Here is an 18,047-nt window from a genome sequence, read left to right on the forward strand (position 1 = left end):
GTTGCCCTTTGTGTTGGCTGAGGTTACCAAGAAAGCGCGAGTCCGAAGCTGCTGGGGGGTCGCTTCACTATCACTCACGGAGAGTCTCCCCGGCGATGAAAACAGCAGAGCAGAGAGCAAACCAAAGAGAGACGGAGAAGGACCGATTCCTGACTCTCTGCCGGGATCAAGTACGTCTGAGGCCAGGGCTCGCACTGGTCTTTTCAGTTACGTGTGAGAACGTCCACCCCCCTGCGTAAGCCACGGGCAATTCACAGGTGCCGGCAGATTCAGCTCACGGGATCATTCAGACTGAACCCCCATCTGAAATCGGGTTTTTCTACACACCGCCTTCTGACCACCGGCTCTCTTCTCCAGCTCCTTCTACTGCCTCCGAATGCTGGTGCTTCGTGTGTGCTGCTCTGCCTTATCTTACCTGCAGCATCTTTCGATCAGCCCGGCACCACGAATACCGTTTGGGGAGACTCCTTAAAGCACCAGGCACAAGACAAAACTGTGAGACACTGTCACAGGTCTGTGCTTTCCCTCTGCAGTGACAAAGTCATCCACTTAAAATTGGACGGATGAGGTTTCATTTCTGTGAACACCCGAGTATGACTTCATTTTTAAAAGGGAATAAAACGATTCTGTCTCTTTTCCTTGGTTTATTAGCGGCATTAGTTTTAATTAAGTGCTCTATCAAGTGGCTCAGGGAAGTGTAGAAGGATTTTTCTTGAACTCTCATTAAACAAAGCTCAGATGCTCCCTGGTATGTACTTCTTAGGATGGGGCTCCAACAAGGCAAAATCCTAACAGAGACGCAAACCCCTAGAGCCTATCCCTCCCTTCGGCTCTATATCTCACACAGGCGAAACTAAGTGGAAATCGGGAGATTTTCAATTCCTACCTTACATTCGTACGAGTAGCATCACTATGCCCACGATTAGAGGAAGGGGGGGAAAAAGCAAGTTTAAAAAAACTACCTTTATTTTTTATTTCTTTTTCAGTTACATACTTTTAAACAGGGATGTGTTTCATTATTCAGACATTCAGGCAATGTTGACTTCATTAGTGTTGACAGAAAAGAAGCATAAAAATGCAAAACATTGTTGGCTTAACCTGAACATACCTGCATCACCTATTACCGACCAGTTTGTGTCGCCAGAAGACTCTCTCCTTGGCGTTAAAATGGAGCACTTAAAAATATTGCTAGAAAGCAAATGTCTGCACACTGGTCTTTGCAGCAAATAAGGGTATTTATACTTTTAAAATATTTTAAGTCCATAATTGGATTAATATACACACCTTCTTATGTATAAGGAGTTCAGATCATATAAACACTGTACAGTCCAAAAACCCTACTGAGAATAAAACTAAATAGGCTTATGATAAGAAATACAGGTATCGCATGTATTTACAAATATCATAGACACACAAATTTGGTCAAATACTGTAAAGAAAGAAGTGGTTTCACATTATAACGGCCAAAACATCCATCTAGGTTGCTCAAGGCAAAACGAAAAGAAAACCTCAGTATGGAACTCCTGTCGTTTGAGACATCATGACAGTATACAGACAGACAGAATGGAAAACTGTTGACCAAACTATACAGCAAATGCCTTCTAGGCTGAGCGTGGGCCTTTCAAATCAAGAACTTGAAACGATCGCAGGATTCAGAGCAACGATGATAAACAATGTCCTGATTTGCGGTATCTGTGTGGGCACCTAATTCAGCAAAAACGATACACGGAACTTGTGGCTACTAAGAAAAATAAATTACGGATACAATCAAATCCCTGTAAATGCAATAAGGAAGTCAAAAAGGTAATTTATTTACTTTCATTACACATTTTAAATGTTACCTTGCGACGAGAAAAATAAATAAGCACGCCTGAAGGCATGCTGCCTGAAGACAAAGGAAGGGCTGCGTGGGAAGAGTAAGTAACAATTTCATAAATGAAAGGTGAGTGTGCGATCTGAAAAACATGATTCTTTTTCTGGCCAGTCGTTTTGTTTTAACTCTGCTTGAAACTTCTGGCTGGCAGAATGTGACCAAATACACCTGTATCTTTATGGCTTCAAACAAAGCACACTTAAAAGAGCAGACTGGGCTTCCTGTTTGTGCAGAACGATTAACTTTGTTCATATGCAGGCACTTCAACAGACTGTGGAGGCAAAGCACCTGACCCATCCTTTCCAAAATAGTTCTCACTCATCAAAATTATACTAAAAGGTAGGAAAATTCCAGAGAACCAGCAAAGTTGAATACAAGAGGCTAATGTGCACAGAGGGCAAGAGAGTGACCCAGTCTTTATTGCTGGGGGTCCTTTCTTTTTTTTTTTTTTTTTTTTTTAATCAAAGAGCAAATAATTAACAAACAGACACCACTGCATGGCACATCGAAGTTTTCTGCTTAAGGGAGAGTGTAATCATTCAGCAGGAGGCTTCCGTGGGATCTCCTCAGACTTCAACCTTACACATCGCGATGAGATTCACATTTATTTCTTCTCCTTAGTGTATTTTAAAAAAAACAAAAACAAAAACAAAACTCCAACATATTTCATTTCTCAAAGTATTCGCTTCTTGCTGTCTAACATACATTATTATCTGGAAGCATAAAGTTACATTATACAAATATTTTGCTTTTTTTTTTCTTCTTTTAAAAAAAGCGCTTTTGCCACTTCAGCAACACTGAACTTCACAAAGTGGTGCAACAAAAGCAGAGCTCGTATTTACCACGCGACTCGTGATTCCATTTTACCACCTACCATCGGCCGCACCCCGACAGCGTTTTTCCTCAGTACCTCTGGGCAGTGACTGTACCATGATTTCACAGAGAGAATGTTAATATGACTCACGCACAGCCGTACCGTCAGTAATACTGAAATCGATGCAGATGCCACACAAGAAAGGAACGTCCCGTAAAATAACTTCTTTTACATTTTGGGGCAACGGTGTCTTCTCTGTTGCACTATCCACCGGGCGGGGGGGGCGGGGGGGGGCGGTGGGGGAGGAGGGACATTCCTGTTTGATTATGCTCTTACAGAAGTTATCAAAAACCAGATCAGGTATATAACTGGCTGACACTGAAGATACTGTACTGCTTTTTCTACAACAGGAGGAGAGCTTCTGAAAAATGTCCTTAGAACGGTATTCATCGACACCACCTCATTGGTCCATTCCGTTCATCGACGGGCAAAGCACTCATGTTTCGACAAAACTTTAAAGCTTCCATAAAAGTTAAATTAGAAAAAAATATGAATGTAAGACAACCACAAAATGAAGTATGAAAGTATGTATGACATTTTTGTTTCTACGAGTGAGTCCTCGAAAATGTATGTGGTCACTACGGAGATGATTTTTAATCACAAGACAGCAGATGAACATGTAAGTAACTCCCCATGATCTGTCTGTGTCCAGAGTCATTTGTGGCGCTGTATGGTTTTCCTTTTCCTTCGTTTGAAAAAACAGCAGCACCTGCGGGCGGAGGGAAACACTTCTTTTATTATGAAAGCACTAAAAGGTCGCCAAGGAAAGGCAGAATTTAGCCTATTAATTTCAATGGTCATAGAAAGCAACACGCTAATGCAAGATACACAGTGAACATGCCAAGGAAGCAAACAGATTAGTGAGACTACGGCAGAGTTATCACTAGTTTGTCATCAACGTGCCTTTTAGGAACATAGCAAGACACTCTATGCAACATTAAAAGGAGCCACTAAATTGAAAAGGCTTTGCACCAAGCCTAACGGAGAAGCCACGGGACTGTGAATCCTCGCTGACCCCACTGTATTCTATTCTGAATACTCATTAACCTCTGGCAATGGCGTGCTTTTCTAAAATTCACCTTATGCACTCTCTCCCTTTCTTCCTGATATTTATATCTGATTGTTAAGACCAGGAAGAAAGAGACGGAATGCATAAGGGGAGTCAGAACTAGAGTTAGAATTAGAAAAGGAATAAAAAGGGTTGGCGGGCATTGAGGAGGGCACTTGTGGGGATGAGCACTGGGGGTCGTATGTGAGCGATGAATCACAGAAATCTACCCCCAAAACCAGGAGCACACGGTATGCACTGTAGCCAATCTGACAATAAATTATATTAAATAAATAAATAATGAATAAATAATGAATAAACAGAAAAGGAAAAAAAAAAAGAAAACCAATAATGATCCTAAGAGTGAGGATTTTATTTCCAGCAAGAATTAGTTTAGATTCCAAAAGGAAGAAGAGGAATCCCAAATACACTCTTCAACAAACATTTTCCACCACACTTACAAACTGGAAGTGAGAAAATAAAATATGTCAAGACTTGCCTCCTTTAATTCTGTAAGGGTTAAGGTCAAGCTCATCGTAGGCAAATTAAGGTAAAAATTACGCTGAACATTTAAAATAGCACAATTGAGGTGACTCAGTTTTGTAGACTATGAGGGAACAGCATGCTGATTTTTATTCCTAGGTAAAAAACAACTCTAGAGATGACCCCTCACAGGCCTAGTTTTTCCCACAGTAAGTTCTCCTCGTCATGAGAAGACAGCACATGTAACACGTGAAGAACAATGGCGAGGGTGGTACAAAGTCAAAGTTAAACGAGAAACACCGAGTAGCAACTAACAACAACAAAATACATGCATATGTGTACTCGAAAAGCCTGGCATTCCTTCAAATAAAGGTCTGGCTGTTTTCCTCTGCCACACGGAACACAAAGTCCACCTATCAGAATACCAAGGGGACAGGCAACGCATATAGAGGCTTCCATTTTTCCACTGAAGTCCAATGTGTGTGCGTAGACAAATATGTCAGTCCTATTTTGTAATTAAAGAAATATTTATATGCATGGTGATTCAATTAACACAATATTGCCAATTCAAAGCCGGAACACAATGTGACCTTATAAAGATGTTCCTGTAATCCTTAGCAGCCCGCCTGCATAAAAGGAATAGTCCATGAATGGCTTCAAGCTAAGCATAACGGAGACCATATAACTTCAAGTGTACTATCCAGCAAAATATGGTGGAAGATGAAATAATTCCCGGATATCTTTTCTATCTTTCTGCGAAAGAAATGTAAACAGGAACCCATACTGTCCGGCTAAATTACATAATTGCTCCACCCACATTATCGTTGGTCAAAAATAATTTCAGACCATTTATCGAGATTTACGGCGTGACTATGAAATCACTATGGGGCATTCAAAACCAAATTACACGATTGTGTTTTTTTAACCCCACTCAAACCGCACATAATGATTAGACCGTGGAGCGTGAATAATTCAAAACTGTATATATCAGTGGGTAAAGATTCAACTAGAAATATGTGCAGCTATCAATCTTTATGAATTTTACTCTGAGGTGACCACCAGAGGAACCAGAGAGAAATTACCCCATCAAGGGTCTTGAAAAGAGCTACCTCTAGAAAAGAAGGCTCTAGGTACAATGGATTTTTCCTGGATTTATAAAAATGTCTTGTAACTATCAGCTACCTAAATACTTTCTCAAATGGGTGTTATACATATACATTTTCTCAAATAAAAAAGTGAAAAAAAAGTTATTTAAGTCAAAGTGTTAGAGATGAAAACCATTAGTCAAAAAAAAAGATATTTTAATAAAGGACTTAGAAAAGAGTCATAAAATGTTCATCTTGTAAAAAAAAATTTTTTTAATTGATAGTGAGAAGAGACCAAAGACTTAGAATATTAAATTTAAGAACATGATCACATTTCAATAGATATTTATTATTTAGTATAAAGTTCTGATAATGTTCACTGTTCTTAAATACTGTCATTTGTCTTTTCAAATGCCAAACTACAATCTTTTAAAAGTTTTCTGCTGAAAAGGTGTTCTAAGAAGTGTTTACGAGCCTTTTGGTGCAGGGAATTTAAAGCAATACATATTTTGACCAACAAGTTCCATATTTCTCACACTTCTGTTATTAGCAATTCACCATGTCTGACTTGTTTTCCTAGTGACATTAATCTTCTTTCTAATTCACCAGACAGCTAAGTTCTTCCTATTTCTTAGGTAATCTTTCCTTCAATTATGTATTATTTAACACAGAAAACCAGAACAAGCATTCACTTGAGCCTAAATAAAATTTTCAAATGAATCATAACTGTAGAGACCTTTTAAATTAAAAAGCAATCTTAAAAAGACATCTATTTTTAAAAAATAAATCCCACCAGTAAAGAGCACACCGTTGAAACAAGACTTGCCAGGGAAGCTGGCATGCTATTTAACTCACTACCACCAGAGGGCAGCATTGCTGCATGCAATATGAATGCATCCACATAGACCAGATGCTCTAGAAGTAGAATTACAGTTGTAGAAGTTGAGAAGAAAAGTGATGCTTAACCTGTGGCTGGTTTCTTAAAGCTCATTACCAAAACGGATGATTTACAGTCTTAGTGATTAAGAAAGTGGGTCTCGTGTCAATTCCCTTCAATCTAAAACAGCGCTGCTCCCACGTGGCCACTCTGTCACGTGACCATTTTACGTTGCTCCCCCCCCCCCCCCGCCCCCTCCCCCGCCCTCAGGACTCATCTGAATTTATCTTATTTATTTTCTTATTATCTTACACTGAATGTAAGCTTCTTAAGGGGTTACTCACAGATACGCCCCACAAATGGGCACAAAAATCCCCCCAAAATCTTTATCGAATAAAAAGTGGAGGACTTGCCTCAGAGATGCAACTCCTAGCCTAAGAACCGAGTCAAAATTCCAAAGCATGTTCTAAAGCGAGAGTTCTTACCTGGGGCCCACAAGCCCTAGTGAAATCTCACTGAATGCAGACTCTGGTGCCTGTGGAAGCTTTTCTGGGGAAAAGCGGTTTGCGCCAGATTCTTCAAGGAGACTAATCCCAAGTGGCACCCCAAGTGGCACCACTCTGTCTACATGGCACCTGCCAGGTCCCCCCTCCAGCTTCTCCACCTCCAGTGAGTCCTTGGACCAGAATCTATGAGCTGAGGGCTGGAGACACTGAGTGGCCACCAAGGCATCAATTTATATGAGTGCAGGCAAATGTGTAAAAAGAGGCCATGTGATTTTAACCCTTGGTACAGCTGAAAGAGGAAAAAAGTTATTGCTAACAGTAACTGCAAATAACAGCCAATACTGCAGGAATGTGCACATACACAAGTTCTCACAGATGCGGGGAGTGAGCTCTTTTGGTCACTAAATTCAAGTAGCTGGCCTTAGAAAATTAGCCACACCCTTACATTTTTTAAGTCCATTTTTTGTCCAGGCTGCTCAGGGGCTCTATTTTCTTATGTTATTAGTCTACACCTCATTTGCAGTCTCTTCAGATCTCCACTCTTGACAACCCTGGGGAAATGGATTAAGCTTACCAGACATTTAAATCATGTTCTTGTCAATGCTTCTTTTTTTCTTGGCTCTTTCTTGGTTATGCCTATGTGGTTCCAGCAAGCTAATATGCTCTCCCAGGTCAGGCTCATGCTTCTCACATGATTCCATAGCTAGCCTAAAAGCGTTGAAGCCACACCTCTACTCTTAAATTCTTTGGAAATAAATGGTAAATGCTGCTTCCGATGAACTTGAGGGTTGTCGCTATAAATACTGTTTAGGTAGTAAACGGGAAATCATAATGGATCAAAGTCCTCAACTATGAGGAAAACACAAGGGACAAGGCATTGCTTGGGACATTATACCGCCAATTCCCCTTTATTCAATGCCTTTTTGCTTCCTCTAGGATGTGACTGTCTTCCGAGATTCACATCATATCCTTTCTTCTTACATCTACCCAGAAAATGACCCATGTTGCTCTGTCTGGATCTGAAGTTCCTACCTGTCCCTTCAGCAGTAACTCACTGTCTCCACCTTCGGTTGCGAGACTGTGTTGTACCTGCTGGACCCATCCCACTTAGGACTCTGGAGCCTAGGCTCTCCTTATCGGGGTCGATGAGTATACACGTATCTTTAATTCCTTGACAAAGGATTTTCTCCCTTCAGATCTATAAATGAAACGTACTTTCATATATCTGGATCCCTTATGGAAAACATGCGAACTGACCAGTTAAGCAAGAAGAGTTTAGACAGAAGCCCATGTCCATCCACAAAACCACACTAACTGGGAACCACGGATCTATCCTCAGTTTCAACTTCTTCCTCTCCATCCAGGGGCAATCGGTCCCTCAAGTCTGAAATGACTTTCAAAGTTGGGCCATCCTCTCGTGCCAGCTTACTCCAGAACCTGTGGCCTCCACCACTGCTAAGAGCTTCTTAACACACGTCCAGGCTAAGTCTCTTCTTCTCCCCAGTGTATCATCCAAACTTGTCTCCTAGAGATGACCTTGCCCTTTGCCTTTACTATCTCACCCATGGTTCTCCACGGTCTAGATGTTAAGCCCACACGGCTCTTACAATGGGGTTCCAATCTATTTCCACTCCCCTCTTGGTCTCACCTTGCATCAAGCTTCCTGTCCAGGCAGCCCATACGATACAAGGGAGGGAGGAGGGAGGGCGGATGGATTTTATAGAATGTAATGAGCCCCAGGAAATGACATAAGCCTCAAAAGTGCTGCCCAACTAAATGCCTCAAGGCTCGATCTGATGGTACCATTTCTTGGCTTAAAACCCACAGCTTGCTCGTCTGTCTTGAGAACCGATCACGTCTTTTTTTTTTTTTTTTTTTACTTGCCTACAAAAGTCCTTTGCGATGAGGCACTTAGACGACTTCCCACTGTGATGCGTTCACACACTCTGTACATGCCTGGGTTACTCCTCTCACCTGCCTCATTCTTTCCTCGCTCCCGTGCTGCTCGGCCACTTCTCCCTGTCTCCTGCATCCAACTCCTTTGCCAAACCTACTCATCTTCGAAAACCGGGACCCATGTGCCCTTACCCAGGAAGATGTCTCTGATCTCTCAGCTGGAAGTGCACACTCCAGTCTCTTCAATCCAGTAACACCATATCCTAGAGGCCAATCCTGGAATACCTTGTATTAGGCCAATGATTCTCAATCCTGGTTGCTCCTTAGAATCAGCTTCCAAGCATTGTAAAAGTACTGCCAACCGGACCCCCACCACAGACCAATGAAATCGGAAACTGATAGCACAGCCTGAGGGCTGGCCTATTCTGCAAACTCCCCAGATGCTTGTGATTCGAAGCCAGGACTGAGGACTACCACCTGACAGTTACTGGGTACTTGCTCTCTTTTCTAAGGGAACAGCAGGGCCTTGACTTCTCCTCCTCATCATGACATTACCAGATATGCAGTAACTGTTCGGCAAATGTTGCAAAAGGGAAAGACAGCAAAGGAGATGAAAAAATACATTGGCATAATACTTAAAAAGTCAGTAACTAAACCAGAAGAAGCCTTGTGTTCCTAAATTCCTGGAGGGAAAGATAAGGGTGCTACCATTTGTATCACCGAACTTGAAAAAGAAACAAAAAACTCTCTGATGCAGAGAAGAAAGTGAAATCTCATCACTAACGAAGGAGCCATTTAATGTGCTGGACAACAGTGTAATTTCCATCATTGGGAAATCACGTATCGAACCTCGAGACTCGAAAATGTCCAGAGGCACCGGGTGGCTCAGTCGGTTGAGCGTCTGACTCCTGATTTCGGCTCAGGTCATGATCTCACCGTTTGTGAGTTCGAGCCCCAAGTTGGCTTCCACACTAACGGTGCAGAACCCGCTTGAGATTCTCTCTCTGCCCCTCCCCTGTTCTCTCTCTCTCTCTCTCTCTCTCTCAAAATAAATACTCAAAAATAAATAAAATGCCCAATGTAAAATAAATTATAATCAATAGGGTGGGGTGAGGGCGATCTCTGTCAGTCACAGAGAAGAAGAAAGAGGGAAGCTGGAAACGCAGTGTGGAAGAGAATTCTCGACAGGTGATGCAATTTAGGAAAAAACACACTCACGTGTCTTCACTACAGACTAAGAAGGTATGAATGTAACAGTCACCCTGATTAAAGGGAAACCAATGCGAGGTGTTGAAAGAGTTTTTAGCCAGTGAAGAGGCAGGGAAGTTCAGAGGATTTCTGTGGCCCGTCTGCAGGAAGGCTTTACTGAAATCATGGGTTGCTATCCATTTTTTTTTTTTTAAATAACTGCTTTATTAAGATACAACTCAAATCTCATACAGCTCACCCTTTTAAAGCGTACAATTCAGTGGTTTCTAATATATTCAAAGAGCCCTGCGTCTGTCACCACAATCAAACCTGAAAACATTTTCACTGCCTTCAAAAGAAACCGCACAGCCTCACCTATCAGCAGTCACTCCCGCCCCCTCTCCCCTGCCCTGGGCAATGACTGGATTCCTCTCTTGATTGACCTATCTGGACATTTCACAAAAATGGAATCCTGGGGTATTTTTTGTGCCTGGCTTCTTTCACTTAGCATCACGTGCCTGATTTCGGTGTTGTACGTGGCCAGCAAACAATGGTCAGTCCATTGTATGGATACACCACATTATGTAATTGCAATTATCTAGTAACAACTCATCATCCTGTCTTAGGCACTGGGGATCTGAAGATGAAAAAGGTCTTGCTTTCAAGAAATTCAAGAAGTTTCAAGAAGCTGGAGAGAGGTCAAGAGAACAATATACCGACAGCAGACTGAAAGAACCCACAGAATAGTGTTCAAAATGGAGAATGGGGCTGGCCAGGATGAGCAGAGGCCAGACTAGGAGGGGGATGAAGGGCCTGGGGCCAACCATGCCAAGGAACCTGGACTCAAATCTCCAGGCAACGGAGGACCCTTCCTTCAGGAAGAACCTTCCCACAACACTTGCTTTTTTTCTCATCTTCTAACACCTACAGATAGAAACGCAAACCTACAACATATACACCCACACCCATCCCAGTGAAATAAATCACCATGCCATTCTTCCAAGCCACCTCCAGAAAGAGTGCTCTGATCACCCTGGCAGTAAGTAAGCCTTTTCTTTGTAAGCCCTTACAGGTTTTTTATACCTTTTCATGGTAGTTATCATGTACAAATTACATATGCATGCGGATACACTGCAATCCTCCCTGCTGGTGTGCAATCGACTTAAGGGCAAGGAGTTTCAGATATTCTAAAATCCAAGCAGTGTAACTGGTGATTAAATAAACCGGGAAAAGGTCATCGATTTGGCTAAAAGCAGGTGTCTGGCACGACGTGTGCACAGAACGGCCAGTCTCAGCGAAGAGGGTGGGTATGGAAGTGAAAATATGAGACACTGATGGAAGAAGCACACAGCTGAGAACACAGAGATGGGGAAGGTCACTGGCAGCCGGAAGCGGAGGAATAAATAGGGTGGGGATAGTTACGGAGCCCCCTCCACGCACCAGACAAACAAGCGGTGCTTTATCCCCATTCGTTTCCTCAACAGCCTACGAAGGAGGTATTCATAGGCTCGTTCTGCAGAACAAGAAGTACACTTCAAGAAGGTAACTGTGACACAAGCAGGGTTCTACAGCCTGTGCTTGCCTGCACAGGACACGTGCTCCCCACCGTGACACATTGCCACCCTACTTTTGTAAGTGAGCTTACGTCTGCACAAACATCAACTGCGGTTTTTATTCTTGAGGTAAAAGTGCCCAAGTATGTAGCTAATTATACCCTCAAATCCACTAAAATAAGTCAGACTGTCAATAAGGGCCATAGTCACAAGTGATAAAAATGGATACTTGATCACTACGGCTCTTGAAAAAGAAATATTCACAAAAGAAGTTTCCTGATCTTGCAGCCAGCAAATAAGCATTGTTCTGAAATTTATGTAAGGTTCCTCTCGGATATGAAAAGAATGTTCCAAAATTTACTAATCTAAGGAACTTTCTTTATTTACCCCCAGGTGGACTCAAAATTTGTCCTGAAAACTAAGAGGAACATATTTAAAAATTTCTTTTTAATGTTTAATATTTTTGTGTGAGAGAGAGACAGCGTGCACACACGTAAGCAACGGAGGGGCAGAGAGAGCGGGAGACACAGAACTTGAAGCAGGCTCCAGGCTCCGAGCTGTCAGCACAGAGCCCAAGGCGAGGTTCAAACTCACAAAACTTGAGATCATGATCTGAGCCAAAGTCGGACACTTAACCGACTGAGCCACTCAGGTGCCCCAAGATCTTTTTTTTTTTTTTTCAATTTATTTATCTATTTTGAGAGAGACAGACACGGCGTGAGTGGGGGGAGGGACAGAGACAGGGGGAGAGAGGGAGAATCCCAAGCAGTCTCCCCGCTGCCAGCGCAGAGTCCAACGTGGGGCTTGAACCCATAAAGCCGTGATATCTTGACCTGGGCAGAAACCAAGAGTCAAAGAGTTAACCGAATAAGCCACCCAGGTGCCCTAAGAGGAGCATTCTATTTACTTTAAAAAATTTTTTTTTTTAATGCTTTTATTTATTTTTGAGAGAGGGAGAGAGGGAGAGAGAGTGAGTATAAGCAGGGGAGGGGCAGAGAATCCGAAGCAGGCTCCAGGCTCTGAGCTGTCAGCACAGAGCCCGACATGGGGCTCGAACCCATGAACCATGAGACTATGACCTGAGCCAAAACCAAGAGTCGGATGCTTAATGGACTAAGCCACACAGGTGCCCTAAGAGGAACATTTTAAACATGGCATTAGGACTAGAAAAAAGAAAAAAGCAGAGGATAGTTTAAATTCAACATTAATTCAACTAACAGAATTTTTTTTTCATAATATCTGCATGTAGCAGGAAGTATTTAGATGAGGACTTCCCTAACACTCTCTCTCTAGAGTTAATCATGAAATGTATCAGTGTATTCCATGTATACTCAATGGCAACACAATTAGTAAATGACATATGGTTTTAGTGACACTACAGGGGTGAGGGTGGGTGATCTGCTACGGGAATTAAAAATTACAAACAGGAAAAGAGAGAGCTTAAAACTCAAACTTCCTTCTGTTTAAACAGCAAATAAAGCCTCTGTGTTACAAAACAAATGCACAAGCACAAGCAGAGTGGGTGTTATCAACTACTCAATTAAAAAGTGCCCCCAAGTCTATGTCACTTAAAGCAAAAAAAAAAAAAAAAAAAAAAGTTGCAGCAGGCAAAAGAGCTCCTCAAACAATTATTTCTTGCTTTTCAGACCTCAAATAAATGACACCAAATGTTTTTGAACAACTTTTACCAATTATAATTTCTATGTTGAAAGGTATGTTTTTTAAAAAAGCAAAAATCTTTGAAATGACAGTCAAGGGAGCTATTTCTGCCTGCCTACACTTGCAAACTCACCACATGTTCAACACTTTCTGGCAGCTATACACAAAAAAAAAAAAAAAAAGAAAAGAAAGAAAGAAAGAAAAAGAAAAAGAAAAAGAAAAAAAATACAAGGAAAAAAGAGAGAGAAAGGGAGGGAGAGGGAGTGGGGGGGGAGGGAGAGAGAGAGAGAGAGAAAGAGATCATCAGAAGTAGCCCACATTGAAAACATCACATTGTTTTTCATGCTTAATTTTTTTCCAAGCAGCTTTATCATTTACATTCATAGAAGAACTACTGTGAAACTAACATGAACACATGCAGCATACTATAAAATTAATATTCTTATGCTTACAGAAAAAAACAAGCATCTATCCTATGGAAATAATTTTCATGCATCAACGCTCCTAAAAATAAAATGCTAAAAACAGGCTGTTAATTCTAAGTAAGAAATTGAGCACAGTTCCTAAATAATTATTTTTGTATTGTAAAACTTATTTACTGAAATAGCACTAGTTTCAACTTAGTGGTTAAAATAACTACAAATATCACTTGTTTTGCATGCACCTATTCCCTTAAAAAAAGTCTCCAGGAATACTTGTATATGACTATAATTCTCAAACATGCATAGTTTAAGAACAAAGAAGGAAAACAAATCCGTACTTGGTTTCATCCATCACTTCTACTTCCGTAGGGGCTGTGATGGGTGCATTTGAACGTCCTGCGGTGGGGTCATCTGTGTTTAACTCTCCATTTGTCGAACTTACAACCTGCCGAAAAGAAAAAAAAAATTACATATACACAAAGTAACAGATTATACAATGATAAAAATTAAGATTAAAGTATGCAAATTAGAAAGTTAATACGAAGAACACAAAACAATTAGTATGTAGTTGAGTTGTTCATAACTGAATAAAGTAACAGGTCTAATACTGTATGAAAAATCAAGGCTATCCAATATTGGCTTTTCCAACTAACTCCCTTTTCATCTTGAAATTTCTGTCTTGTCTCTTTGCCTCTATTTTTAAGGCTAATTCCTGTGCTCCAGTCCCATCAGTTCCCCCAGGTGTGCCCATCTCCCTAGGCACCTGGCTACGGCATTAACTGGTCCCTTTGTGAACATCCATACAGCTCCTTCCGACAGACCTTGTGTTTCTGTCTGCACCCCCTGCATGGGTCTCCCTCGCCTCCTGCCGACTCCTTCACCTGGCTGGTCAGGCCCCTGATCCAGGAGTCACTGTGATTCCACTCTCAGACTGAAACCCTACATTTCATCCATCAGCGAGGCCTGTTAAATCCTCCCTCAAAACACAGCCCCAGACGAATCAGTTCTGGCCACCTCTATTACCACCAGGGCTGTGGTTCAGGCCACCTCAATGATCTCTTGTGGATATGAGAGCAACAACCTATTAACTAGTCCTGCTTTCACCTGTCCCTACCCTCCATTAATGGACGGGCCACATGACAACCGGAGCGCTCATTTTAAGATGGAAATCAGATCACATATAATTATCTGCTTGAATCTTTTCAAGGGTCAACCTCCCGTTTCACTTAAAATAAAGATCCATATTCTTTACCCCAATTTACAAAGCGCCAAGTCTGAACCCTGCCTACCCCTTGACCTCCTATTACCTTTTCCTTTGTTCACTAGCCTCCATCCAGTATGTCAAACTTATTCCTGCCTTAAGGCTTTGGTATCATCTCAATGCCTGAACTCTCTTCCTGCTCAATGGCCATTCTCCTATCTTTCAGATTCTCAGAGAACATTTCTAAAGCAGGCCTTTTCCGTCACACAATCTAAGATTTCCATTCAGACACACTATGTCACGTTATACTCTACTGCTAACTCTTTGTATAGCATTTACTCAGAGGTGATCCTCTGATTATGTGGACTGACACCCACTCCCACCTCCTCCTGCTCCATGACAGCAAGAATTTTGTACTGCTCCCTTCTATATCTACCCGCTACACCTGGCACAGAATAAGAAGTCAATACATATTTGTTGAAATAAATGAATGAATGCATGCAACGATGAGTGAAATCCTGAAACAAAATAAAAATCATGGCAAAACACCCACATTCTCCCCAATCCTCTTGGTCGTACAAAGTCATCTTACTATCCTATTTCTTGCTTTCCCCTAAACTTCTTCAAAACAACAGTCTTAACACTTTCATCTGCCATTCGCTCATTCCTTAACTTCCTACAATCTGTACTCTGTCCCTACATCAGATTTCTATTAAGATTGCTCTTAAAGGTTACCGATTCCTAGAAAATAGATTCAATTGCTCTTTGCTCGGTCCGCATTTTCCTGTACATTTCTGTATCACTTAGCACCAGTTGGTACTTTAGAGTAAGATGGGTCTAGAAACAAAAGTTAGCTCTAACAGCTGTGCAACCCAGGAAAGATATGTCATCGTGCTGAACTTCAGTGTGCTCAACTATGAAATGGGAAACAGGAATATCTATTTAACAAGACTGATATGGGGATGAAACGGAATCGCTATGTAAACCGCAGTGACAGGCATGTAATACGAGCTCCATGAATGGCGGCCACCACTACTCTGCCAGTGTTGCCTGCATTCGTGGCTTCAGCCACAACCCCTACGTAAAGCACCTGCTGAGCCAACCACTGACCCACACACTCACTCAGACCAAGTTCGGTACCTCAAACTCAGTACTTCCAGAATCGAACCTCTCATACTCCCTCTTAAATGTGCTTCTCTTCCTGTATCTATGGTTCCAATTTCCAGTAACCCCTACCATCTTCCCAGACTGGACTCCAGGCTCAAAACCGAAGAATCAGGCTGCTGCTTCCCCCACCTGACCTCGTCGTAAGAAAAATAATGTTAACGTATCATGGGCCTGGACACCACATTGACAGCTGGCTACTGGGTCCATTTACAGAGCCCCCATTTTACTGAAACTTCACTAGTTCACATGTTCTTAATAAGAGGTCACGACATGCCAGGAAAAGCAACTATGCGTCAACCTACAAATCTAGATTAACGCAGGAATCATGGAGGCTGAGGTTCCTATATCCTATGTGGACCTACTACCTACAAATGAACACTACATTTGTGGCCACGGTTGAAAAACACACAAAAACCACCCAGGTCATCTTCAGAGACAACCAACCCAAGGAGAGGAACACTCCTATTTGTTTCTAAGTCTGCCCCTCTGTTGAGACACCAGCTTCCTCCTTCCTGGCATTCTACTGAGTTCCAAGGCAATTTTTTCTCTTTATTTCTCCCTCTTTCTGAAAACACGTAACAGTCGCTATTTGCTCTAATTATCAAATGTAATTAAGCTCTTTATTCTTAATTTTTACAACGTCAGAGTTCCTACACTGAATTACAAAGGAGAGCAGGATTCTTATCTTACACTCTTGTACTCGCCACTATCTGTAATTTTCAGGATGCTTTGCATACAGAAGATAAACAGTTCACTGAACAATTTCCACTGCTCTTCTCTCCACGTAATAGTCACAGGTTTCTCTTCCTTGTCTGTGTTCCAGAGCCCTAGACACTTGGACGGGTCCCGTCTCAACCTACAGGCAGCTCCTCGAACATGTCTTCCCTTACTTTAAGTGGCATAATTGAAAATTTACACCTCACGTATTCTAAATTTCCAGCAAGAGCAACTGTAAGAGCATGCTGACTATACAATCCGACTTACTTCCGTTCACACAAAGTCATACCTGACTCTAATAAGCTTTATTCTACTGAAATGTTTCCAATCTCATTCCACGTGGTCAACCAGATCCAGACGAGAAGGAAATGACATCTTCCATTATGTCCTTCTTTAATGTAATTTTTCTTTGCTTTCCCAGATTCCCTAACTCTGTAAGTAGAGGCTAACATCCCAGGCTAAGAAGAGAAGCAACATGGTAACAGAGTTCTCCTATAAAAGCAGCCTACTTAATACCAGTGACATAAGAGTATGTCAGGGCAGTAAAATTTTCACTTAAGAAAACTAAGGTCTTTTGGCAAAGGGGGATTTTACAAAAAAACAAAACACCACAAAAAAATCCCCAAAGACATAGTATTATAAATGCTAGGTCATTATATTCCTGGAGACCTAAATCGATCACATATACACAAATGATTTTTATCAACCAAATTCTAAAGAATGATTTCATTTATGTGACATTTCTAGAATTATAACTTGAACTAGAACCTACCTACAAGTCCACAAAATATGAGCGTCCAATGGCTGATTTTTTGTAACAAAAGTGTATCTAAGATGACAGCTGCTTTCAAGTCTGACATTTGGAAAAATAACTCAGGTGTTTTACAGGGTGTTTTGTTCTTGCTGTTCTTAAAGGAATGTTCTCTGATAGTCTCACGGTGATAAGAAACTCACTCTAATTTTTATTTTAAGAGGTTACAGAAAAATAAAAGAAATAACAAGGCAACCAGATGAAGCAGAGTTTAAGGGGAGACAATGTGGAAACAGCCTGCAGCTAAGTGTGGGAGATAACTGATGGTTCACTTAAGGGCTGCCCACTATACCGGATTCCAAAAGAAGTCCTTCTCATAGACTTTTGAGTACAAAGACAACACACGCTACCTTTGTCATCAATGACTTTAGAAGGCCAATTTATTTACTTTCCAAATCCAGTGACTTCATACAAACGAGTTATACTACCACCTTCCTAATTTCTATCTGAGTTATGGTAAGCATGCTGCCAGGTGCATAGTACAGGCTCTCTGTCTTCATTAACCAGATCTCCATCCAGCCAGTAAATATACTAGAAATATTGAAATGTTATATATCTCACTTACGCCCTAAGCTTTTTCTAAAAGTCATCTGTAAGAAGGCACACTAAGAAATGAAGACATAGTTTAGAACAATTTCCAAAGAGATCACTGGACCCTGGTCAGGGTTCACACCTACCACATGAACC

At 41.5% G+C, this 18,047-nt stretch overlaps 1 protein-coding gene across 9 annotated transcripts in view; it reads right to left on the reverse strand.

Annotated features, from left to right (window-relative positions):
* Nucleotides 1-948: 948 nt before the first annotated feature.
* CSNK1G3 (casein kinase 1 gamma 3) overlaps nt 949-18,047 on the reverse strand; it is a 105,328-nt gene continuing 88,229 nt past the window's right edge. For 8 of the 9 annotated variants that reach the window (XM_019469534.2, XM_019469541.2, XM_019469537.2 and 5 more), the window contains 3 exons: nt 13,803-13,909; nt 13,176-13,199; nt 949-3,456 (listed from right to left, as the gene is read on the reverse strand). In XM_019469534.2, coding sequence (XP_019325079.1) covers nt 3,402-3,456; nt 13,176-13,199; nt 13,803-13,909 — 186 coding nt within the window. In that variant the 3' untranslated portion in view covers nt 949-3,401. The remainder of the gene's footprint in view (nt 3,457-13,175; nt 13,200-13,802; nt 13,910-18,047) is intronic. The other variant, XM_019469539.2, reaches the window with a different exon arrangement.

Source organism: Panthera pardus, unplaced genomic scaffold (assembly GCF_024362965.1).
Source record: "Panthera pardus isolate Hobbes unplaced genomic scaffold, ASM2436296v1 HiC_scaffold_2, whole genome shotgun sequence".
NCBI lineage: Eukaryota > Metazoa > Chordata > Mammalia > Carnivora > Felidae > Panthera > Panthera pardus.